The sequence below is a fragment of the Cyprinodon tularosa genome, unplaced genomic scaffold, assembly GCF_016077235.1.
Source record: "Cyprinodon tularosa strain WSP-4 unplaced genomic scaffold, ASM1607723v1 ctg13, whole genome shotgun sequence".
NCBI classification, from domain to species: Eukaryota; Metazoa; Chordata; class Actinopteri; order Cyprinodontiformes; family Cyprinodontidae; genus Cyprinodon; species Cyprinodon tularosa.
Window position 1 is genome coordinate 2681142 of NW_024038114.1, and position 26004 is coordinate 2707145.

The window sequence follows — 26004 nt, forward strand, 5'->3', positions numbered from 1 at the left end:
GGAAGAAATTGTTTAAATTTCTTCTTCCTCTCTCTTCTCCTAGTTCCTGCCCTGCATGCCAGGTGCTTCCTTTTCAACTCAGCAGTACTAGCAGATGTTGTTTAAGTATTATGTTATTTTAGAGACGTTAAAAAGCTGCTCCCGTGTGTGGAAAAAAGTTTGCTGTGCATCATAAGTATTCAAAAAGGACAAAAATATAAGTGAAAAATGCCTCAAGTTTCACAGCTTTCATCAACGGAGGCAAAAAAAACATCAGAAAAAGAAACTGATCCAAAAATGGAGGAATTCAAGTTCTCTTAAAAAAGAATATCAGAGGTAAGCTAGCAAAGCGACTCCAACGTGCAGCCATCTTAAGCAGCTCAATTCTTTACACTACAGGTGCTGGTCATAAAATTAGAATATCATGAAAAAGTAGATTGATTTCAGTAATTCCATTTAAAAATTGAAACTTGTATATTATATTCATACATTACATACAAACTCATATATTTCAGATGTTTATTTTGTTTAATTTTGATGATTACAAATGACAACAAATGAAAATCTCAAATTCATCATATCAGAAAATTAGAATATTGTGAAAAAGTTCAAAATTGATGGCCCCTGGTGCCACACTCTAATCAGCTAATTAACTCAAACCACCTGCAAAAGCCTTTAAATGGTCTTTCAGTCTAGTTCTATAGGCTACACAATCATGGGGAAGACTGCTGACTTGACAGTTGTCCAAAAGACGACCATCGACACCTTGCACAAGGAGGGCAAGACACAAAAGGTCATCGCTAAAGAGGCTGGCTGTTCACAGAGCTCAGTGTCCAAGCACATTAATAGAGAGGCGAAGGGAAGGAAAAGATGTGGTCAAAAAAAGTGTACAAGCAAGAGAGATAACCGCACCCTGGAGAGGATTGTGAAACAAAACCCATTCAAAAATGTGGGGGAGATTCACAAAGAGTGGACTGCAGCTGGAGTGAGTGCTTCAAGAACCACCACACACAGACGTATGAAAGACATGGGTTTCTGCTGTCGCATTCCTTGTGTCAAGCCACTCTTGAACCACAGACAGCGTCAGAAGCGTCTTGCCTGGGCTAAAGAGAAACAGGACTGGACTGCTGGTGAGTGGTCCAAAGTCATGTTCTCTGATGAAAGTAAATTTTGCATTTCCTTTGGAAATCAAGGTCCCAGAGTCTGGAGGAAAAGAAGAGAGGCACTTCATCCACGTTGCTTGAAGTCCAGTGTAAAGTTTCCACAGTCAGTGATGGTTTGGGGTGCCATGTCATCTGCTGGTGTTGGTCCATTGTGTTTTCTGAGGTCCAGGGTCAACGCAGCCACATACCAGGAAGTTTTAGAGCACTTCATGCTTCCTGCAGCTGACCAACTTTTTGGAGATGCAGATTTCATTTTCCAACAGGACTTGGCACCTGCACACAGTGCCAAAGCTACCAGTACCTGGTTGAAGGACCATGGTATCCCTGTTCTTAATTGGCCAGCAAACTCTCCTGACCTTAACCCCATAGAAAATCTATGGGGTATTGTGAAGAAGAAGATGCAATACACCAGACCCAACAATTCAGAAGAGCTAAAAGCCACTATTAGAGCAACCTGGGCTATCATAACACCTGAGCAGTGCCACAGACTGATCGATTCCATGCCACGCCGCATTGCTGCAGTAATACAGGCCAAAGGAGGCCCAACTAAATACTGAGTGCTGTACATGCTCATACTTTTCATGTTCATACTTTTCAGTTGGCCAACATTTCTATAAATCCTTTGTTTTTATTGGTCTTCAGTAATATTCTAATTTTCTGATATGATGAATTTGAGATTTTCATTTGTTGTCATTTGTAATCATCAAAATTAAACAAAATAAACATCTGAAATATATGAGTTTGTATGTAATGTATGAATATAATATATACAAGTTTCACTTTTTAAATGGAATTACTGAAATCAATCTACTTTTTCATGATATTCTAATTTTATGACCAGCACCTGTACTTTGCCTGGAAACCCAAAAACCTGTGAGTAGATGTTGCTTGAAATCTCAACATACATATTCTTGCCTTCAATGACACATGCAGTTCTGTGGATTATTGTCCTTTCACCCATCATGTGGATTTTTAACAATGAAACACTTCAAATCTGTATGATGCTCCATTCAGATTTCCTTCTGAAGGTTTTGGATCTTTTTGAATAAAACCTAATTTATTAAATAGTGAAGAGAAAAAGATTTCATAAGGGCTTTAACCCCAGTCTGGGGTCCCTGATTCCTGGACATGAGGAAGGGAAACCCTCCTCTCTCCCCAAGGAGGACACTTGGCAGAAATAGTGATCAGTCTAGTGGCCATCTGAGCTGTATGGCAAATTGAATGCGTTATCTCTGGCAGTTTGCCTTCAGCATAAAAACGTGCAGCAGAAAGAACTGGTCCTCATTTGGCCATGTGATTTTTCTGTGGCTGAAAGTTTGAGATTAATTATTGCTTTTGGTGAAAACAGTGATGTTAAAAAAAAGATCCATATTAAGAATGCATCTTTTTGTGTGGAGCGTGTTGAGCATTTACTCTCCAACAACTACAGGCTCCTGGATTAAGACACAAACACATTTTTGATGCTGGTCTTGTGTCTGACCTCGGATCAGATTTAGGATAATTTCACAAAATCCTGACACCTTGCTGGATTAATTTGTTGCGGGATAACGGCTATCTGAATTTCTGAAATGGAAAATTCTGGTTATGTGGGGATTTATTTTATCCCCAAACTAATCCTGAGTTATGACTTATTCAAATTTCTAACGTGGTGCCAAGATGGCTTTGGAACAAAGGAAAGAATATGTGGAATAGCACTTATTCACTCTTTTGCATGGTGGGGATGTGTTGTGCTGTGGGCCTTTTAAGAACTAAATTGACAATTTATTGTGTTATAGTAGCTGGGATGTTTAGATTCACCTTCATTCCAGTTTTTTTTTTAAGTTTATATGCAATAATTTTTTAATTAGTACCTTTTTTTTAAATAAATCAATAACCTAACGGGTCCATTTCACTGGACTAACTCTGATCAACTGTATTTCTACATCTGGAATTTCTCCAAATCTAAAAATCTTCCTCCAAATGTAGTCGAATTGAAGTCTGAATGAAGATCATTTAAACAAAGTTTATAACGAACAGAACTTACATTGTTAAATATCTTAAAAATAGCTATTGAACAGTTCAATCTGATTTCATGTCTTCCTGGAGATGGAACAGTTAGTAAAGCCTTTATTGCCTTTTATGCTTAATTGTGCACATTTAATCAGTATGTGAGAAACTGCCATCACTTATGGGTAGAATGTTTAAAAAAATAATAAAATCAAGTGTTGATGTGAATAAAATATAAATGTGAAAACAACTGCATTTTTCCACATTTATTTAGACCTGAAAAAAAAATCTAATAGCTTTCGCAGGTTTTAATAAATCCTGAATTTTACAAAAACCAAATAAACCTAATGATCCAAACTCACACATCTCCTTTACAGCTTAGAAAAATGCTCCAAAACAGACAAACACATTTAACATTTTATTGAAGTAAAATCTTTTGAAGATTATACTGCTCAGCAGCTTCTCAGAAAAAAGAAAAAAAAAGATTGCATGAACTGTTTAAAGTTGTGAATACAAAAAAAAAAAAAAAAAACAACTTAAGAGAAAGAGTTGCTTAAAATGATTCTGTTAAAGTCCAAAATAATGCTTGTTGTTATGTTTACAATAAACCCTGAGAGCTCACGCTGAATCCTGATTGTTTAAATATTTTTAAGTCCCATATTTACATAAATTTCTGGGATGTTCCGCCTCAAACCAACAACAGACTGTTTAGCTGTTCTTAAAATTTATCTGAGTTTAGCAATGTAACATTTTCTCTAGTTTTATAACAAAACAAAAGAAATAAAATAAATACCTGTGTTGTGCAATCAGCAGCCTTCTGGACAATAAATCATTTGCTCTAAAATCTCAAAATCCTATGAAATATTTATACATTTAAAAAAAAACATTGAAATTCTTTTATATACAATAAATGTTATAAATCCTTCTAATTTAAAAAGAATGTTTGTTCCTAATTGAATCTAATGACTTATCAGTTATCCATCACCTAAAGACTAAACCTTCAACCTGAGAAAATGAGGTTTACCTTTATAAAATAAACTGATTCCTGATTGGCTGAGCCATCAGTGACTTCACTTGAAATAAAAAGTGTTTCTCAGCTCCTCACTGACTGAGTTGTCAGTTGATTGGTTGGTAGGCTGCATCAGAGGTATCCCTCCTCTTCATGATGAAGACGCAAACTCCACCGACCAGCAGGAGGACGAAGGGAATCCCCAAACCTGCCGCCATGATGCCGATCACCAAGGGAGAGAACGAGTCAACAGGAGGAGAGCCGACGCCCACCAGCATCGTCCTGAGGGAGACAGGGCATGAGGATTTAACGCACAATTTCTGATTGAACACTAACGTCTAACAGCCGAGAACAAAGCGATGAACCCACCAGCTGAGGAACATGGTGCTGTTGTAGAAAGGTTCTCCTGCGATGCCGAAGCTCACGTTCATTCCCACAGCTCTGGGATCAGAATAAAAAGCTTTGATCAGAGCTGATGAATCCGTCGTCTTGTTAGCGGTCTGCGGTTGCGGCTCGGAGTGGCGGCACGGCGTCGCATCCTCTAGAGCCGGACGGGGCCTCCGGTATGCCACAGGCTTCCACTGGACAAAACCCAGGATGTCTGAGCCGTTGTTCGCTGAGGACACCCACTGAGACACCTGAAGGGTCAAAACAGCACAGAGTTAGGCAGCTGGAGAAGGGATGGTTCACTTTGAGCCCAACAAAAACAGGAAAATCTCCCTTAAAACAGAATTCATTTAGGCAGCCGTGTCCAAAGTCGCTCCTCAAGGGACACTGTTCTGCAGGTTTTAGAGGTTACCCTGCTTCAGCACAGCTGATTTTCATTAACAGCTGATTAACAGCCTTTTGCTGGACTGCAATTATCAGAATCAGCTGTGGTGAAGCAGAGAAACCTCTAAAACAGGCATCCCCAAACTCGGTCCTCGAGGGCCGCTGTCCTGCAGGTTTTAGAGGTTTCCCTGCTTTAGCACAGCTGATTATCATGATTGCAGTAGAGCTGAAGCCTGTTAATCAGCTTTCAATTAAAATCAGCTGTGCTGGAACAAGGAAACCTCTAAAACCTGCAGCACAGCGGCCCTCGAGGACCGAGTTTGGGGATGCCTGCTCTAAAACCTGCGGTCCTCGAGGTTCGACTTTGGACATGCCTGTGTTAAAAGTAAAGTGGAGGATGTTTGCAAATTTTTAAAAAGACTCGCCCACTTCAATTTAAAAAGAAATGCACGTGTACAACCCTGTACCTGCTACTGAAAGGGAACGCCTGCTAAACACGTGCAGGAGACCCTTTCCCAGTTGCTGTTTGCATCGCTCATAAAAGCTTACTTTCCACCAGGAAAAAAAGAACATCTTCCAAGATACCTTTAAAGGTAAAACTTCTCTAACAGAGTCAGAGCTAGTGAAAAAGATTAAGTAAAAAAGAAAAAAAGCAATAACATAATAAAAACAAAATGTTTGTATTGTTCCTTTAGATTTTATGACATTTTGCTTCATCATTACCTTGAATATTGAAGGCGTGTATTCATCATCAATGAACTGGCGAACATCCACTTTGCTCAGCGGAAAAGCTCCGCCCACTGCCTGCAGCTCCAACACGAACCTGGATGTGTTGGAGCGAGGCAGCAGGCCATCAAGCCACACCTCTACCTGGGAGGAGTTAGGAGAATGAAGAAGGCGGGGCCAAAGCTCGGGTCGCCCTTCTGAGCCTAACACAGTCAACTGGAAAACAAAGATGTTTATTCATTTCATGCCTGATGGAAAAACACTGCTAGCTTCTTTCTAATAAGAAGAAATTAGATATCAAACACTACTGCATAATTTTAACTGAGATCCATGGAAATTGTGAGATAGCCAAGTTTACGTAAGGAGAAAGGCTGGGGAACATGAGAACAGCTGGGTTTATCAACTTGCTCAAAAGAACATTTTAATAATAAATTTGACAAATTAAATCCATCAGATTATACATCAGAATGATCAGGTCATTATTCTTATAAGCCATGTTTATAAAGGCCCTTTATTTGTAGTCACCTTATGATTATGAGATGGCAAAGTCAAAAAGACAAATCATTATCATTATGTTATGAGATATCTAAGGGAAAAATTATGAGATAGTTTAATGATATTACATAATCGTGGCTTGCCATAATTATTTTATAGTACTATGCAAGGAGCATCCAATAATAAGATGTTATCTTATTAATTGGCAATAGCCATTTTATACCAAGGAAAGATGATCCCCTACTGATGAGATAACAAAAGAAGAAGTAAGAGGCAGCAATGGTAGAAGATTCATAATCCTGAGATGAATAATGATTTTTGTCTGAATCAAATAATATTATGGGATGGAATCCTATTTATTTCATATAATATACTATTACTTGAATCCTATTTGTAACAGTAAGCTGCAGCTATCATTCTTATGACCTTCTTTGTTCAAAGTTTAAAAGTATAGTGGAGGATGTTCTTTTTCCGGGTGGATCATCAAAATAAGTGGTCCTCCTAATTGTCAATCATTCTGGTGATATGTTTACTTAAGGCGGTCCTATGTGTTCGTCGCCATTTTCAGTTACTTTGGTGAGTCTGACATAGTGGAAAATTTGCAAATCTTCTTTTGGAAAGTAAGCTTGTATGAGCGATATAAAAAGCAACTTTTAAACAGAGACGTGCATGAGGAGAAATGGGCTCGGGCATGCTCTCTAATGCGTTTAATAGACATTCCCTCTCAGGGCTGCGCATATGCTTTATTTTAATTATTTTTTTTTTTTTTATTATTCGAGAGGACTGGTCTTTTAAAAAATTAGGGAAAATCCTCCCCTATACTGTTAACTTCATCATAGTAGCATGATATAGCTAAAAAAATAATAAACCATTTCCTAAATTTAGTTTAGGCTAAAATTTAAGATATAACAAAGCAATAATATAACGCACCTGAATATTCATAATGAGAATTCTCTCTAAATTCTCTACTTAGCTAATCTTAGCTTAACTAATGCACCGATTACAAGATAGTAAATAGTATCAGATAATTATCACCTTGTTTTCACAAAATCTTAATATAAATGAGTTCTTAATTTTGCCCTAGCCACCTCAGTCTGAGAAAAAATAGAATATCATTATATCTATATTATAATATAATAATAGTACTACTATAATATTGCTGTTTGAAATTATTTATCTCAAGGTCCGACCTGAAAGCACAGAGATCCGTTGCTGGAATGTGGGGCAGACCCACAGATCACAGCTGTAGGTTTTGACAGGTTCATGGGAGACCAGCTGAAGTCCTGCAGCTCGTAAGGAGGGAAGAAGTTAGAGGTTCCCTCGGCTGTGTTGTTCTCATCATCGTACTCCAACAACTGAGAGACACAACAAAACTGTTTTCCAGCAAACGCACAGACAGGTTTGTGCTACAAGGTTAAGATTGGACTCTTGCAGAGGCTCCTGACCCGGCTGAAGACAACAGCTGTGCTGTACAGGATGCTGCTCTGTGGCTCCACCCTCAGGCTGCCGCTGGTGTTACGAGCCACAAACTGAGGCCAGTTTACCTAAAGCACAAAAAGAGAAAATAAATAAACATCTAAAACAATATCTGAAAAATAATAAATAAAAAACAAAGACTGTTATTCTTTGAAATTGGTTTCCTAACACCCAAAGAAGATTAATGATGACATGTAAAAAACTAATTTATTCTGATTTTGATCCAAAAGAATGATTTAAATCAGCTTAAAGAAGCTATTACTTTTTTCTTCAGCTTCAATGTAATATCAAGGTATATTTGACATATTTTCTACCATTCTATGACACTGCATAGAAATAAAATAATATCATTAAAATGAAACTAGATTTCAGTAAATACATAAACTAACTTAAAAAAAAGGACTGATTTCAAACATTTACTGCTGTTAAATTTGATTGTAGCTTATTGCTTTTGAAAGCCCAAAATCGTATTTCTTAAGAACTTTGATTAAATAGGACCAATAAAGATATTATTATTATATTTTTTTTTAAATAAGGAATGTGAATTTATGCTGACTTAATAGGCAGAAAAGGGTTATATCACACCCCCATAGGAGAATTTAGAAGAAAAAATGTGTTAGGGGGAAAAAAAAGGTGCAACCTGGCCTTAGTCAACAAAGGTGTAATTTCAGAAAAAAAATAACTGACTGCAAAATTCTATTTATTACGTTGGTAAAGATAAGCTAAATAAGATCCACAGTTTGTGCTTTTTCTTACATTAACCCATCTTTATGAAATTACGCAAAGTAGAATATTCCTGTTCAAGAAGCTAATTCGCATAATAATCAATAATAACTGCTGTTTCTGAAGTTTTTTTATGCTTAGCAAAAAGTGTCGCTCAAACCTCAACGATAGAGGAGGGAGAGTTGGTGTGCACGACCAGCAGTGTTGGCGCCCCCTGGCTGCAGAACAGGAAGTGCAGGGTGTCGTTCCCTCCCACAGCTCGCACATGCAGAAGTTCGCCACCAGGGGAAGGCGAGCTCGTGTTTGGGTACAACTTCACTGTCAGCTAAAGCATAGAAGAAGAAAAAATTGATCAAAGAGCAGTTACTGATAAATTATCAACACAAAGGCTTTTGTGTTGAGAAAAAAAAAAATAGGATTTCCATACAATTTAACTATTGGAGGAAGAAAGGGTCTGGATATGTTTGCTAACGAGACTCATAATTGATAGAATTATCTTTAGCAGGTCACAGGAGTGTTTTTTATAGATTTTTGTCAGAAAAACTCCTAAGCCAATACCAGAACTTAACAGTAACTAAAACATTAATTCTGCATAAGAACTGTTAAACATTTGCCAATAAACCCCTAAGCCATTTTAGTCAGTGTTGCACTTTAATTGGACACTTTCACTTCCTGTCGTCCATACTCTAAATTTAAAACATATTCGGCTTCTCTGTATTTTCTTACCTCCCTTTTGTAAGAATCTCCTCCGTTGAATAAACTTTGAGACGAACTACAAACAAAAAGGAGTAAAATCCCCCAAACTCTCCCAGAATCTGCTGTCATTGCAGCCGCCATCTCTGTTGTGACCAATGTGTGGCGAGAATCACATGACCGCTTCCCTCATGTCAGCTGACTGCTTGGAAGCCCCGCCCATCTGATTGATGGAAACAGGATAGCTGCACACATAGATATCCATAGATAGCCTTTATTATGGATATCTATGGCTGCACATGTGAAAAAGTGCAGCTGGAAGCTAATCCATTAGATCGACCCTATGGTCGATATGAAAAATGGATTAGCTTCCAGTCCTCATATTAAGAGGTTGTAATTTAATTGGGTCTTTTAACAGATTTTATCTTAAGGTGACCATTTCATGAAAAAAAAAAAAAAACTAATTCAAGAAATTTTCAAATGTAAAAATCAAAAATTATGGTTCCACAAAAGTAAACAATTTTTTTGCAGATTTTTCCAGAACTAGCTTTGATACCTTTTTCCTCAAATTAATTTTGATTGCTACCGTTTGCATGTACTCTAAATTATATTTGATTAAAAAAAATGTAATTGAATTTTAATAGTTAAAAAGAAACATTGGGACGAATTCAGCACCTTGTACCTATGCCTGAGCACAGAAAATAGCATGCAGAGTAGAAACTCCTCAGAACCTTCTGATTCTCCATCGTAGAAACTCATGTCAGCGTTTTTCATGTTCTCATAAAAAGTACAATCTCCATTGCTCAATAGAGGCTCAGCTCTCAGATTCTGGCTTGTTTCCTTCATTGTCAAACTTTAAAAAAGGGAGGGGGACACAAAATAGTTTTCCACAAAATTGATATACCATAAAATTTTAGATTTCTTCCAAAACAGGATTGTAACTCGGTACGAATGCAGCCAACATCAGAGAAATATTCAACTTAGAAAGATATTTGACGAATAAAATAAAGGAAACAATGAAATCCTCATCTACCCTAGAGATCAAACTGGAGATGGAACACAGGCTGTCAAAACTCGAAGTTTAAAGGTTGATTATGTCTTCCTCTATCAAAAAAAAAAAAAAATATATATATATATATGAATGAAACTAAAAACCAAAAAGATATATAAAATCAAAAGTTCTAGCATCTCTCAAAGTATTTAGCAATTGAAGAGGAAAAAAACAATAAGTCAACTGTAAGACCTTAAAATTACCACAATCAGGCAGAAGCTATAGACAGCCATCAGTTGATATCAGTTCAGTGAGCTCTGCAGGGAAAAAGACTTTAACACAATGACCTTACAGAGACAGAGTGCCTTCAGCTTTATTAAGTTATCAGGTTTTTCTCCAGATACTTTGAATTCATAACAAACTTCAAGCTTCAACAGAAGCCCAACAAAACTTTATAAAATAAAACTTATGCATGAACACAACCATAGACGTTTTTAAGGTTTCCAAGTGTTGTTATTTTTATTACGTTTCAGTGAGTCATCTGGTCCCCACACATGCACACGTACAAAGCCTACACACACACCCACTTATACACAGAGAGCTGGAGCGACTCCGCTTTTCTGGGTCAACGTGGATCCAATTGGATCTACTCAGCCCCCTGTCCTCCCATCTGCTCATCTTTTTCCTTCTTCTTGTGACCAGAGACAATGTCATCGATACGCAGCAACAAGATGGCCGTCTGTTTAATAAAGGAGAGAGCGTTACTGGTTAGGTTCAGCGTGTGTAATTAACACCAATGACGGACTGTGGTTCTGACCTCCACGGCGGTCTTGTAGGTCTGAGCTTTCACAGCCAGCGGATCCCAGATGCCGAGGACAGACATGTCGGAGAGGGTGCCGGTTTCTCCATCTACGCCCCAGCATGCACTGTTCTCCTGAGTGTGTTTGGCCTAAACAAACAGAGGCAGCTTCAATCCCACAGTCGTCCAATGAGCAGAAAGGTTCTGACAGAAACAGGTTTACTACTCAGCTCAGTTTGACTCTGTGTCTAAAAATAAAACTGTTAAAAGCTCTGACTGTTTATAAGCCGTTTCCATGTTTTGGGAGAAATGCTTCCCTCCCTTTGCTGTGATAAGGTCTAAATACCAGGTTTCAGCTTTAAGGTTGGACGTTAGAACCTTGCTGAGCGTCTTCGTCTTACCCTAAGTGATGTCAGCACTCGGATCATGGAAGCTCCACAGTTCTGGATCAGTGTTCGAGGGATAACCTCCAGAGCCTGAGCTACGGCGCGGTACGGCCACTGCTCAACACCGGTCAGAGCGCGGGATCGCTCTGTCAGACGCTTTGACACTGCCATCTCAACGGCACCACCCCCTGGCAGCAGGAAGGGGTCGAGCAGCACATTGCGGCACACCTGCATGGCATCCTGCAGGTTTCTCTCCACCTCCTGCAGAAAAAAAGATGCCGTTACAGACCCAGCAGCTCCCCTGGTTGATGCCCCAGTTTATCAGGTAGGGGGCACCCTCACCGCCAGGATCTCTTTGCTAGCTCCTCTCAGCAGGATGGTGCAGGCTTTGGGATCTTTGCACTCTGTGATGAAGGTGAAATATTCGTCTCCAATCTTCTTCACCTCGAACAGCCCTGCCTTGACTCCGACATCTTGCTCACGCAGCTCATCTGTCCGGCTGACAATGTGAGCGCCACACGCCCTGACAAAGACACAGTACTGAGATTAGGAGATGGGCTACAGATGGTTCCAGAGTCTGATCAGAGGCAAAGCAGCACACCTGGCGATGCGGTTATTGTCGGTCTTCCTCACACGGCGAATGGCGGTGATGTTTGCTTTTACCAAATAGTGCTGTGCCAGATCTGAGAGAGAATTAAAAACTTGTTCAACACTGGAAAAACAAAAACATAATGAAGTGAGATTCTTGTTCCAGGAGCAGAAGGTTTCAGTACCTGAAATGCCTTTCTCAGTGAAAACCAGATCAGGTTTGATACGGATGATGTCCTCACAGATCTGCTGAATGTACTCTTCCTCCATCTTTAGGATCTTGCCAAAGTCTTCCTCCTTGGTGATCTCTATGTCAGTCTGCAGGGAACAATATGTATTCAGTTCCTCAAACATGAAACAAAAATTCCCACAAAAACCAAACCTTAAAGTGCAACAATTTAATGTTTAATTTTAGTTAATGGACCAAAAACGAAGTCCGTCACATAAACTAATCTGAGAACGACAGGCTTGGTTTAAACACCTGGATGTCCATCAGTCATCCTTCCACAACTAGGATTAACTTTTATTTCAATCTAAGAATTTTGTAGCTCTATTTTTGTTTGTAGGTGTTCAGTTTGAAAACAAAAGGTATAATTCAACCTAAATTAAATCCATAGCCATCTAACCACAAACATGTAGTAAAATGCCAACTTATTTGGATGGATGGATGGATGGATGAACAACAAAACCTGGTATCAAAAAGACCTGGAAGCATAAATGCAAAGCTGAGTATGGCTGAGTATTATAGGAAACAATCTAACACAAGTTGTGTTTTTAAAATGTCATATTTTCTATAACCTTCTGGTGATAAAAAATGAAATATTTAAATGGTTGCAATAAATTACGGACATTATTCAGAGAATAATTAATCAACTTTATTTCTATTATGTTTTTTTTTATATAATATTGGATCTTGTTACATCCTAATGAGCACTGATGTCCCACAGTCATACTTTTCCTTGCACAGCAAACATTTTTATTTAGAGTGCAACGCAAACATGATTTCCACACAAATAGATGTGAGGGGCGAACATTCTGCTCTAAGAGTTTCACCTTATAATAATATTATGCAATATTTTGTTTCACTTGTGAAGAATCTAGATTTTTTTCCCCCCTGTGTATTTCAGGATTTGTACGTCAAATTGTTATTTTCTTCAGGGATAAATGCTGTTTCAGCTTCATTCCAGCTGTTTTTCTGTGTTATTGAAGGGCGATTGTACCTGGCTCTCCCCCTTCTTGTACTCCAGAGAGCAGTCGAGCAGGACGATGCGAGGGTTTTTGATCATCCGTCTCATCTTTGAGTGAGTGACGTCCTTGTTGATCATCACTCCCTTCAGCACACAGGAATCATCGATGATCCCACCTGGAACCTAAACACACAAGAGCAAATACGAAAAAAAAGAAGAAAAAAAAAGATTTAATTAATGATCCTGCAACCATTTTTAAGGTTCCAATGATATCTCCAAGACACAATAAGATAAAGAAAAACTGGAAGAGGACCAAAATAAGAGTAGAATAATTTAGACCCATTATAACTTGTTTAACTAATACAGTTTTTTTTATGTCCACATTAGAGGTGAGTATTGGCATGAGTGTTGCGATTCGATACATGTCGCGATACTTGGGTCACGATACGATATTATCACGGTATTGCAGTATCACTATATATTGCCATATTTTCCCCAGCTATCAAAATCAAATGATGAGATAAAACAGCAAGTGCTGTAATATTTTCATCAGAAAATATTGATTAGGTATTATTTGGGGTTTTCTTCCACTGTGACTGCCTCAAATACAGATTTGGTGCTGCACGCACAGTTAAAGGGCTCCACAGCTCTTTCTGCCAGAGTGGTGGTGCAGAGGTAGCCCATTTTCCCATCAATGTTTTATGTAACCATTTTGTTTTTTTTTATCGATACTAAGAAGTGAAAGATCGATATTGTATTGGGAAGCCGAATATTACGATGTATCGCCAAAACGATTATTTCCCACACCCCTAGTCCACATCTCTTTCCTCTCTGCTGCGTTCAGGTCTAAACACTGTAAAAAAGGCCTCCGGTTTATGAAATGGTTCTTATTTTAAGTTGTTAGCAAGCTGTTAATAAGAGAAATAATCCACAGTTTTAGTAGAATTTTTCAAGGTAAAATAAATTAATTGAGGCTTGAAATAATTCATATAATATAGAAAACAGTAAGTCAATATTCAAACTAATCATTCCAAACTGATCTAAACGGTCATTTTTTCATTAGATACATGTATAACTTGATCCAAATGATATTAGTAAAGTCAGACGATTGTTAAATATGACTAAAGAAGCTCAACTGACTGCAGCGATTAACTCTGGGAGCAGAGATCACCTCTTCTGAGCAAGCATGCGGCGACAGTGGAAAGACATCTTTAAATTAACAAGTAGACGTCCCCTCTGTTAACATTACTAAAAACATTTTGATCACACTTTACACAAGTTTGACAGGAGCAGAAATGTTCCTTGTTATAAATAAAATCATGTTTGAACTGCCTAGTCATAGAATAAATAAAAATCTAATTTATTTCTTCAAACCAAATATAACAACTTATTGAATTCATAAAAAAAAAAAATCAGATAAAAAGTTATGCCGTCCAAACAAATTCGCTAAGATACTGAAAAAATTATTAAAAAAAAAAGAGAGAGAAGTAAAAATAAAAAGTCAAACTCTATATTAGCCAAGTGATAATTTTGTATTTAAATTTTAGGTGGTTGCACAGCTTTGCGTTTTAGAAAAATACAAATATGACTCTGCAGCTACATCTGCACCCTTTTTTTTTTTTTCTATAAACACAAAACCCAACCAATTTACCATTAGGAAATTGCTGCTGTTGGTGCCTCATTTTATCTCCCGCAAGTTTGGTTGTTCTGGTTCTATTTGATCCTGAAATTAAAACACATGATCTACCACAGGAAGATTCATGATTTTTATTTCACTTTCTGTCTTTTAAAATAAGCCTCAGCAGATTAGTTAGTGGGCATTAAAAACTTGGAGCATAAAAGCCGGGTATAGTTATAATTATGTAAAAGTATATTTTAATCATTCTATATTTTCCAACATGGTTTGATGATGACACCAGAATTAAATTGATGTCATTTTTGCTTTACAACATGTCCTCAAGGATAATAAAGTGACTTATTCCTCGTTAAGCCATCCGGCAGCCATACCTTCTCCACCTTGGCGTACTTCTTGATGTCGATCTCTTTGCGCCCATTCTCCTCGAGCTCAACTGTTCTAACAGCGTCTAGCGCGATGCCGCAGGCGAGTTCTGACCAGCGGCTCAGAGCTTTGGTGTTGATTGCAGAGTGGACAATCTTCAGCATCATGGAGCGGTCTGAAGTGTCCACAGGGGTGCTGTAGGAAGAGAGAAAGAGGGTTCAAATCACTGGACCTTAAAAGAAATCCATAGTCTATGTTTTCTTTTCTTCTAGTTTTATGCAAGTTTAGAACCAATTTGTATGAGCCATTGGGAATGTTTTTTTTGTTTTTTTTTCTCTCTATTTCTATCATCTTAATTCTTATCTCCTTCCCTCTTCAACTCCGTTTCCATTGCATACAATTTTATTCCATAAATCATTTCTAATCAAGAATAATTACAAAATGAAACCTTATAGCAACATCCGTAAACAAAGCTGTTTGGCTCTGGAACATCAGAGAGATGGTTGAGAATTCCCACAAAAGACCCCCATGTAAACTGATGATAGTTTTTTGACCATGTAAATAAATGTCTTCCAATGTAACATTTTAGGAAAAGTTTCTTAAAAAAAACTAAAACAAAAAACACAACAGAACTTCTCAAAACCTGAAAGTCGGAAAAATGCTGAAATCATAGGCAAAAATATAAGAAATGCCAAATCACAGTTATCATATTGCTATTTATGTTGATATGGCAGTATTGTCCAACCCTATATCAGACAGGCTACATGTATCTAGATTTTTCTACATACTGTTGTTAAAATGGCCTTTAGGCTGCAACTAACAATTATGCTGTTAAATAATCCATTAAAGATCAGGTGTAGACCACAGGGAGAGAAATGGTGATGCCATTTGTGAAAATTGTGTGGAAACTTGAATAAACAAAACTTTAGCTAGGTCAAAACTTTTTGGCACTATGGCACAGTATAGGGATACCAGTTATTCCATAGTCAGACTCTACCTGATTTCCTTCAGAGTTACCAGCATGTCCTCCAGAGCCTGCCTGTAGGCGCTGATGATCACTGTTGGGTGCATCTGCTGCTCCAGAAACTGTTCTGCTATAGCCAACATCTCTCCAGCTGAGGCACAAAAAAGATTCTGGATCATCAATTTTATTTCTAAGGACTAGTCTCTCCATAAACTAAACTTACCTAGGATGATGACTGAAGTGGTCCCGTCTCCCACCTCTTCATCCTGTGTACGGCTAATCTCAATCATGGACTTGGCTGCAGGATGCTGCACCTGAATCTGTTGCCATGGAGATGTACGTTAGGAAGAAATCGAAGCCAAGCTAATATCCACAGACAATTCTAGATGATCCAAAATAAGAAACTTGTTGATGATTCTGACCTCTCGGAGGATGGCATTACCGTCATTTGTCATGACGATTCCCCCGGTTGGGTCCAGTAACATCTGTAAAGAGGAAAACATAAGACGAATCACTGACATGGATAAGACAAGACAATCGTTGTGCTGGGACCAGATGCATTGAGCATGATGTAGCAAACTCACCTTCATCATGGCCCGTGGGCCAAGGCAGGTTCTGATCACATCTGCGATGTTCTGAAATGAATTGGGATGTTAGGGAGGTGACCACATACCAACAGATATATTTTTATGTCTGTTTAATGTCCAGTTTAGTAACTGAGAAATGATATGCAAGGTACACCATTACGGTTGTTGATATGATGACTTTTCTGCTTTTTTATATTCCTGCTAAATTCCTGCCCAATCAAACTGTTTTATTTGGTTCACTTCAGGTTTCTACAGTTGACCGACACCAATTAACAAGTACGTCTTTTAGGATGCGGGATGAAGAAAAGTAGAACCCTACCTTTGCAGCATTGATGTTTCCTGTCTGGACTTTACGCCCCGACTCTCTTTTCACGTTCTGGTCTAGAAGGAAGGACGTAAATAGAGGAAAAGTTAATGGATGATGTGGTGTTAGAAAAAAAAAAAACATCTGTTCCAAGAAATGACTGAAACCTAAATTAAATCTTAAAGGTTTTGTAAAAGCAATTATAATCACACAAAGGAAGAAACATTAAATATGACCTTTCAAAGCAACTGCGGTATACTGACAATATTAACCCTGTTTTACATGCTTCCTTTGTGTAGATACTGATATAAAATCTAAACATTAAAAAGAGAAAAAAAACAGTATTGCCTCACGTTAGGAGTGTTTTAATAAGATCTCAGAAAGTGTCAGTGATGGAGCTATTTTTAAGCGTCTTATGTCTCAGAATAAAACAGCCTCTCGAAGACAATCACATTCAACAGCTTAGAAATGCTCACAGCAGCATGAACATCAAACTAAAAAGAGCTTCAGCCATAAATCTCAACATGTATGAATTTTAAATTCATACATGTTGAGATTTACACAACAGCTTGAAACCAAACTCATGGTCCCATTAATAAAAACTGTAAATCATATGAAGGTCTCTGCATCCAACTGACAATATCAATGTGTTTTTTCCCCCTAATGATTAAATTTGATCACTATAAAGGCAAGGCTTACTGTGCTAATTAGATATATACTGATACCTAAAATATTAAAATGAAAGGATGCTAATACTTAACGTAATCCAGTAAAACAATACACAAGGATTTAGTTAGTTAGTTAGCAGCTTAAACATTTACTCTGTTACGCGAGTATATTATATATATGAGAAGGCCCATAAATCAAAACAATGTTTAATGTACAGTTTTAAATAAACAAGGTAAAAATATTTTTTCTGTTTGAGCTTAAACCGCATGTTAATGCCGAGTAACGGTGACAGCTAGCGGCTATTAGCTTAGTAGCATCTCTCACGCGCTTTTCTTTGCGTATGAGTTTAAGATGCTAACACCGGCTGGGTGGAGATGTTAGCACACACAGCGATGGTTTAGCACGAGCTAATGATGCTAACTATACCGGTCTGAGGAAGTAGCGCCCTGATGCAAAATGCAATAGCCTTATTAGCACATGGTGCTTAGCCGCTTTGTGTTTCAGCAGCTCCGTTCTGAAAGTTAATGGCAAAAGGCAGACCAAACCGGAACACCAGCGCTTCTACACTCAAAATTAAATGTTAAAAGTGTATCTTTAGATTATTTTCTGTACTTACTGAGCACTAAAACTTGCTGGCCGATCATTTTTGACAACGTGCACCGGGGAGCAGCAGCTTAGAAGGTTCTGGGTGGTGCGGCGAGAGGGAGGGCTCAGACGAAAGGGAATGAACTCTAGCCGAAATGTGGCCAATCACAGAAGAGATTGTTTTTGATAGACATGTTCTTCAACCAATAGAGTGAATGAAATGTATTCGGTAAGCAATCCACCTTTTAAGGAAAAAGAAATCGAACAAACCCCTTTTAGATCCCACCAATGTTTATATTACAATATTCACGCTATTATTTAAATGTATAGCAAATTAAGATGTATATATAGATTTTTTTAACATTTGATTCCTCGCAGCATTTTCACTAATAAAAATTACACAGTACTTAAGGAGGAACATACTTCACGATCCATCAATCCAAACACTCTCATTCACATTTAATATATGCATTGATTTGTAGTCTTCAATCTTTATGGCATCAGAGTATCACATTGTTCTGAAATACTCCAGGAAAATAAAATGTATTCCCAGTGATTCATTATCTGAAAAACATTTTGTTGCAGTATTAATATAGTCAATTTTTAGTGCCAACAGATACTAAAGTAAGTCAACATTTAGGAATTGCAGGGTGAAACAAAATATATGTAAAAAGGGACTTTATCTTTGCATCTAAAAAAATAATTATTTGATTTTCAAGCAAGCAAGCACCATCAGAACTACACAAACTGCAAATTAACAGTATGATGCAAGTTAATATTTTATTAAACAGTCCCAGCAGAGTTTCACTGCAAGTAAGAAGGCTCAGAACAGATTCCAGTTCTATGAGTTTATCACAAAGCTTAGAATCTCTCATTAAATACAAATAAATACAATAAAGCACCATATACAAATTACACAAGATAAAGAAATATAACATATGCATAACAGCTTTGCATAAAGATACAAATAAATAAACCCAATGCATTTAAGGTCGTTTATTAAATAAATAAATTAATCAAATGAATAAATAATCTAGTGAGGCAATGGAGCACTTCATTTGGATATTTCGAGTTTAAATAAAAATCTGAGAGGACTCAGTCTGTGTTATGGACACCTGTTTGTGTAAACTCAGACTGATTCTGCACCTTGTCCATCCAAAAGAGTAGGAGAGGGTTCTCCCCTTTATGTGTCTTTCTTATTTTCTCTAGCTTAAGATCCATGAGTGAACAAGTGTCACAGTTCATCCTTAAACCCGGGGATCACCAGATTATGACTCGCCTCACGTTTCAGAAACTTCAAGAAGTCCTTCAGCTCCCGAGTGCCCTGAAAAAAAGCCAGAGATGCCATCAGACTTCATGTGACAACCTGCTGTTCTAAAGCATCTGAAGCTGGACTGGCTGTGAGGTACCTGGTATCGAACAGGATCGTCTTTTTTACCCACAGGAGCAAAATAAATGGTGGGAAACCTGGAAGGAAAGCAAAAGAGGGTAAAACAAATAACTATCTTCACAACAATAAACTCTTTTTACTGGGGTTATACGTGATAGAGCTACATTCAAATACATTTATAGAAGAGAGGGCAAATTTAAGATATTGTTGGCAGAATGCTATAAAAAGTCCCATTGAAAGTTTGCCAACAAGTCTGTGGCTGAAGGCACACTGGTCAGGGGAGTTTTTAATAAACCTATTTGACGCACATGGAAAAGGCTGGACCCTAAAATCATCAGTGTGCACTATGGTGTGCCATTATTTAAGCAAGGGAAAGTGGTTCCAACTGATGGGAGGATAGATGGAGCTTATTAAACAGTAACAGGTTAAAAGAAGGGACAGAAGGTTCCCTTTTCGACAGGATAAAGACTCCAAACATATAACCAAAGGATGTTCTTGTGTTAGAATGGCCTAGTCAAAGTCTAGACCTAAAACCAATAACAAATCTGTGACTAGAAGTGATATGCTAATCGTCAGCAAACTTAAGAAGTCTGAATGGTTATTTAGTCTGTAGATGAGCGAAGCTGACAGAGACAAAGGGGGCACAACAAAGTGTTGAATCAAGAGCAATAAAACAAGCAAAAAGGATGCAGTCTCTTTGTCTTTTGCAACTTTCGAACCTAACACACTTTGGGCAGCAGAAGCAGCCGCTTTACATGCAAAGTCTATGGTTGATGCGCATTAAGGCCCATTAAAAGGTCCTGCAACGCCTCTAGAGCAGGAGGACCTGCACATCCCGATGCATCTGAGCAGCTGAAGCAGTGCCTCATGAGCTTCTGACGCTTGTGACGCGCTTAAAAAAGGAAAAGAGCAAAAATGATCCTCCTGCATCCTCTGGATGCTTTTGTCTTATTACCAAAACAGTAAGGAAAAGGAAAAAAAAAAAATAGAAAAAAGAAAGAAACTTCAGAGAAGATATTTTAAAATAAATACAAAAACAGGGCAATCCTGTGAAAAGTTCAGAAAATGAAAGCCCCAAGGATCTGACTAGCGTCAAAGAGCTAAAATATCCCATTATTGATTTGAAGTAGAAAAATTTGAAATATTTCATAGAGAATAAAAAAAAAATCTGCTAGGAACCATAAAAGTTAAATCCTCACCCTTGGACATCGTATCCTAATGGGACGTCGTTAGCGACGGCGTTCATCTTGGCGATAACGGTGTTTGGGTCAGAATACAACTGAGGAAACAGATAAAGAAGACTTCAGTATCTGAGGAACTGTGAATACATAATAAGAGGCCCATAAATGCTATTTGTTTAAACTGAAAAATAGTTTATATGGTTAAGCCCAATAATGATTTATAATAAAAAAAAAGCTAAAAAAAGTTAAAAGTATGTTTATTTTTCAGACAAGACAAAGGGCCAATAATTTTAGTAGAGTTAGTGTTGTAATGTTTTAACGGAAGATCATGTTTTTTCTGAGTAGAAGTAATTTTTATGTTTTAAAGCCACTAAGCCAGAATTCCAACTTGACTCTAAAAGAAACTGTAGAAGGAGCAAAAGATTATTTTTGGATTAATGCCCATCTCATTTCTTGTCAGAAAAGACAATTCTTGAATGAATTAAATTAATCTTAAGTCCAAATCTGACACGGGTATAAATACTTCTACATACCTGTAGACTCCGTACTTGTTTATATTTGTCATGATGGGATTTTTTAAGCTATTCAATTATGCAATAAACTAAAATTTTGTACCATTTCTGCCAGCTCTCTGTAAACTGGTTCCAGCTTCTTGCAGTGTGGACACGATGGAGAGTAAAACTGAATCAGAACGTCCTTATCTGGGTCGTTCACGACGTCATCAAACGACTCTGCAACAACTACCTGCATTAAACAACACCGACAGATGACTTAAGTTATAGCAGAACCAGAGTCCAGCTGCTGGTCCTCCTCATCATTCCACCAAACATATCAAACTGCTGCTGCACCGTCACCTCCATCTTACCTTCACAGGAGCAATGTTCTTCTCAGGTACTGGTTCTGATCTGATGTAACGCTTGAGACGACCTGCGAAATAATCCTCCAGGAACCTCTCTAGTGACTGACCATCCCTCCTGAAACAAACACGGTCACGCTCACCAGCAGCACAGGAAGAGGACCCCGATTTGTCCTGTTTTAACCTGATGCAGCAGCACGTAGCCTAGTTCGGCCATGTTACCTACGTGAACTCTTCCCTCATGGTGTACTTGTGGCCCAGCTTGGTCCGGATGGTGACGAATGGCAGCTCGCCTCCGTCTGACGTTCCCAGGCCGTAGTCGTCCTCCAGCTCGGCCTGGAAGTCTCTCTTATTGGCTACTGAGAACATCAGGCCACGCCCAACGTATTTGGATGCTACTTTCATCACCCTGGCAACAGGCACGAAAAGAGAGAGTGCTGAATACAACTTTCAAAACTATAAAACATTCTTTTTTAAAACTTATGTTGCACCAGTTAATTATATCTTCTCGTATTTTTGTGTCAACTTTAACAGCTCATTAAATCCATCCGTCCATCAAATTTTCCATCAAAGAAAATTCTGAACATCTGATCTGCCATTCACTTATCAAACTAATGGAACTCATAATACAAACCTGCTAAGCAATAAGAATGTTAGCATTAAAAACCTGAACCTGGGGTGCTTTAGATGAGGGATTCTCTCTAAACCTACAAAGCCGAAGTTAATTTGAAGGTGGAATATCTATCCTCCTTTCTCCCCCCAGAAAATACAACCATTATATTAGTGTGCTGCTAATATGAAGGCGCTTCACCTGTTCCTCCAGTAGTTGGACCCTCTGACATTGTGATGATAGTCTACGTCATAGTACGCTGTGAGTAAGTCACGAACCCGAAGGCGATCCCTGTTCTCCACCGTCATGTGAGGACACAGACCATAGCTGAGAACGGACAAAAAAAAGAATTAGACAAAGTAAAAAAAAAACAATTTCCTCTTTAGGTTGTGAGATGGAAAATATCTCACATGTGATCTCTGATGAAGCGTCTCAGAGAGCTGATGGTCAGATAATCTTTGAAGACCACCACACTGTCCTCAAAGGCGTTGGACAGTCTTGGAGGTCTGAAGAGTAAGACACTCCTGAAAAAAAAACAAAAAAAAACAACAAAAACAAAGCAATGTAAAAAGAACCAAATGAGATGATTTACTTCTGCAAATGATTTGTCTAAAAAACCCACTCAGTTTGAGTGTGCTCGTCAGCGATCTGTAGATCAGTGATGTGAGCAAATCTGAACTGTTCTCTCAACAGACTGGCGCCGTTCAGAAACTCAGCCAGACGTGGAGCATCGGTCCCTGAGAAAACACCTGAAGCACAGAAAAAATAAAAATAATAACACCAACCACATGAGCCCTGCAGCAGGAATGAGTCCAAGATGATATGCTGTAACAGCAGTCATACCAACAATGCTGGCATCGTAGTTATTGACAAAGTTCTGGAGGTCTTCTTTACTCTTCAGGTGGACTGAGTCCGGGCCACTCTGCTTCTTCATGTAGTTGTAGATCCCATCTGAACTCAAACACAGCCACATCTACACATAAATCCCTATTTTTAACCTTTAAACCTATCTTGTTTGTCTTCTTTTATCTTTTTTACTTGCAGTGCGAGGCCCATCATAGGGTGCAGAGTCCTTCCCTGACCTGAAGATCTTTAGAGTAGGATACCCAGTAACACCAAAGCGAGCACAGGTCTCTGTGTTTGCAGTGCAGTCAACCTGGAAGACAGAGAGACAGTTTTTTTTTCCTGTTTGCAATAACAACATTAGCAACTGTATTTGTGGCAGCAGTGATACCTTTGCCAACTGAACGGTGCCTTTAAGTCGACCTGCAGCTTTTTCAAACTCCGGGGCCAGTTTTTTACAGTGGCCGCACCTGAGGGACAGATCAGAGGAAAGAAAGAAAAGATGAGAGCATAAACCGAGAGGTGAAATATGTACAGTCAGAAAAAAATTACAAGAAATAAGGATATATTAAAGCAAGACTAAATAGAGAAATAGCAAAGTCTATGTATGTAATTCGCCATATATGAAAGAGGATTAGGGCTGTTTAAAAAAATGTCAGAGTTCTGACTGTTTTTAAAATTCTGACTTTAATCCCAGAATTAACAGTCAAATATTTGGGAGTCTATCGTCAAAGCTCAGGATTATCACTTCAGTAGGTAAGAATAGAAAAACGTATCATAATTCTATGAGAATAATTCTGAGATGCAACTCTGAAGTCAGTAGTTTGTTTTTATTTGTTTATTAAAAACTCTAAATCACATCACAGACTCTGCATCAGACTAATAACACCACACCAAAAATACTGCATATTTGCACCATATATATTTAATGTTCTGAACTTCCATATAAATGCATTTTTTTTGCACCATGTTTTTTCTCCCACACTGTTTACATGTGATCACTGCTGCACTTCATGTAAAGGATATGTTAATTTACTGCCTGAAAAGCTGTACTAAACTAAACTTTGTTTTGTATACACTTTGTATACAAAATGACAATAAAAGTTGTCTAAAAAGTCTAATCAAGTGGCAGGTGTTTTTGCTTGTTTTTTTTAATGGCCGCAATCCTCTTCTGTAATCTAGGAACCAGGTTAAAAATAAACACATGACTTTAATGACTTAATTTATTTGAGCAGCATTGAGCATATATTTTCTAACAGCTGAGCATTAAATATGTATTTAAGATAGTTTTATTTAGCATATAAGATAGTAGAGGCAAATTTCTGTGAAGCTCTATTGATACTAGTTAAAATGTTGTAGTTTGTAGAGGTCAGCTAAGGTGAAACTCAGCTTTTTTTTGGAGATTTTCCAGAATGAGAATACCAAAAGAGAGGTGTATTATTGGAATGAAGGGTAACCTGATGTATGGATGGACTAAAAGAGGGATAGATGTGTGAATGGACTGATGTATGGATAGATGTGTGGAGGAATGGGCTGATGATGGATGAATCAATTACAGACAGCGATTGATGTACGGGTAGATAAACAGAAGATTCAATGGATGAAGGAATTAATGGATAAATAAACTTATGGAGGGACAGGCAGAGAGTTAGATGCATGGATCAACAATTGGATGGTGGACGGACAGTCGCATAAACCAATGGGTGGAGGGAATTCCATGGGTTCCTAGAATTTCTAAAAGTAGAATGGGAAGCAGATCTTTTAGTTATCAGGCTTCTCTCCTGTGTAACCAACTACCAGTTTTAGTCCGTGAGGCAGGCACCCTGTCTACTTTTAAGGCTAGGCTTAAAACTTTCCTTTTTGATAAAGCTTATAGTTAGAGTGGCTCGAGTTATCCTGAGTTATCTCTATAGTTATGCTGCTATAGGTTTAGACTGCTGGAGGAAATAGGGAACCCTATTTCATCATTATGCTTCATTCTATCTCTATTCTTCCACTCTGCAGAATCTGTTAGTTCAATCTCTAATGTTCTGCTCTCTCTGCTTTTTCTTATAGTAGCTTTGCTTCGTCTGGTCCTGTTTAGCTGTGACACCATCCTGGAGAGAAATTTCAGCTGTGATGCTGTCATCAACACCTTTGTTTACAGATGTTGGAGATCGGCCTGTTTTCCAGTGTAGTCCTGTTTCTCTGACTGTGACTGGCTGGATGTGCTCTCTTCATCCTCTGACATGGGAGCTGGCTCGGAGCTCGTCTGCCTGGCTGTGTGTTTCCTGGACGGGGCCGCCTTTTACAGCTGCTTTTTGTATCTCTGCTTCTGTCTCCTTGAACCCCAGTCGGCCTCAGCAGATGGCTGCTCACACTGAGCCTGGTTCTGATGGAGTTTTCGTTCAGCTAAAAGGGAGTTTTTCCTCTCCACTGTCGCTACAAGCATGCTTTGTGTGAGCGATTGCATTCGAGTCAATGAGTCGATGCAATCAACTGGTTTTTCTTAGATAGAAAACTTTTAATCAATCTGACTGTATGATCTGGTGACATGTAAAGTGCCTTGAGGTGACATGTGTTGTGAATTGGCGTTATATAAATAACCTGACTTGAATTGAAATACTTAGAGAATATTTTATCATACACAACTTACATGTATATATTATAAAGAGGAATATAATAATGAGAAAATATGGAAGACAAAATGCTGGAAGACAAAATGAATCCACAGCAGTTAAAATTCAAAATCCCTGAATACATGCCCAAAGCTAGAGGGAAATGTTACCACGGAGCGTAGAACTTCACGAGCATGGTCTCGTGCTCCGTTGCCAGGTAGTCGAAGTCCGCGTCCCCGAGCTCCAGTACATCTCTGCGCGCACACAGAGCGGTAGAACATAGAGAGAATAGCGCCAGAGAGACCGAAGACAGGAGATGGATAACAGGCATCATGAGAGGGAGACAGTGGGACCAAAAATAGACTGGAAAATGAAATAAATACGAAGAAGATTGGGCTGTCAAAGAGCGAATCTGACTGTAGCTACATTTAGCATCAAGCTACCCCG

General features: G+C 38.3%; 3 protein-coding genes across 3 annotated transcripts; all 3 read right to left on the reverse strand.

Moving 5' to 3' along the window:
- Positions 1-3381: 3381 nt before the first annotated feature.
- LOC119778081 (glycosylated lysosomal membrane protein) lies at positions 3382-9211 on the reverse strand. The gene is made up of 7 exons (XM_038277175.1): positions 9055-9211; positions 8489-8653; positions 7575-7673; positions 7320-7484; positions 5632-5850; positions 4507-4775; positions 3382-4419 (listed from the first exon to the last, which is right to left on the reverse strand). The coding sequence occupies exons 1-7, from the start codon at positions 9163-9165 to the stop codon at positions 4245-4247; spliced, it is 1203 nt and encodes a 400-aa protein (XP_038133103.1). The 5' UTR covers positions 9166-9211; the 3' UTR covers positions 3382-4244.
- A 1151-nt stretch (positions 9212-10362) lies between these two features.
- On the reverse strand, positions 10363-18255 carry cct3 (chaperonin containing TCP1, subunit 3 (gamma)). The gene is made up of 14 exons (XM_038277176.1): positions 18112-18255; positions 16842-16903; positions 16520-16570; positions 16358-16420; positions 16159-16255; positions 15969-16086; positions 14980-15166; positions 13006-13155; positions 11971-12103; positions 11799-11880; positions 11540-11720; positions 11213-11458; positions 10830-10961; positions 10363-10751 (listed from the first exon to the last, which is right to left on the reverse strand). Exons 1-14 carry the CDS (start codon positions 18137-18139, stop codon positions 10659-10661), a joined length of 1623 nt encoding a protein of 540 aa, XP_038133104.1. The 5' UTR covers positions 18140-18255; the 3' UTR covers positions 10363-10658.
- A 579-nt stretch (positions 18256-18834) lies between these two features.
- On the reverse strand, positions 18835-26004 carry LOC119778083 (protein disulfide-isomerase A3-like). Its single transcript, XM_038277177.1, has 13 exons — positions 25728-26004; positions 23352-23430; positions 23156-23273; positions 22961-23068; positions 22740-22866; positions 22528-22641; positions 22319-22444; positions 21734-21916; positions 21517-21625; positions 21267-21395; positions 20670-20749; positions 19490-19547; positions 18835-19404 (listed from the first exon to the last, which is right to left on the reverse strand). The coding sequence occupies exons 1-13, from the start codon at positions 25889-25891 to the stop codon at positions 19315-19317; spliced, it is 1485 nt and encodes a 494-aa protein (XP_038133105.1). The 5' UTR covers positions 25892-26004; the 3' UTR covers positions 18835-19314.